At 47.6% G+C, this 286-nt stretch overlaps 1 protein-coding gene across 1 annotated transcript in view; it reads left to right on the forward strand.

Annotated features, from left to right (window-relative positions):
• Positions 1 to 103: 103 nt before the first annotated feature.
• Positions 104 to 286, forward strand: part of LOC119589305 (dynein intermediate chain 1, axonemal-like) — a 16,941-nt gene continuing 16,758 nt past the window's right edge. The window contains exon 1 of the mRNA XM_037937927.1: positions 104 to 237. Within this exon, the coding sequence (XP_037793855.1) occupies positions 104 to 237 (134 nt within the window). The remainder of the gene's footprint in view (positions 238 to 286) is intronic.

Here is a 286-nt window from a genome sequence, read left to right on the forward strand (position 1 = left end):
AAAAAAATTAAAACCCATAACACCACAATAAAACATAAAAAAAAACATCCTAATAGCTAGCTAACCCCCCCCCTTTCTTCAACAACAGCAGCATCCTCCCACCATGACGGTCAACAAGACACTGAAAAGCAGCGTGCGGAGGAAAATCGCCGGCGTTACCCTGGCGGAGAAACTCGTCCGGATCCTTGGCACGGAGATTCTGACCGAGAGAAAATCCGAGAAGAAGAGAGCGGGGAAGTCGGGGAAGAAGAAGGAATCGAACAAGAGGATGAAACGTATCGGAACA

This window comes from Penaeus monodon, chromosome 25, assembly GCF_015228065.2.
Source record: "Penaeus monodon isolate SGIC_2016 chromosome 25, NSTDA_Pmon_1, whole genome shotgun sequence".
NCBI classification, from domain to species: domain Eukaryota; kingdom Metazoa; phylum Arthropoda; class Malacostraca; order Decapoda; family Penaeidae; genus Penaeus; species Penaeus monodon.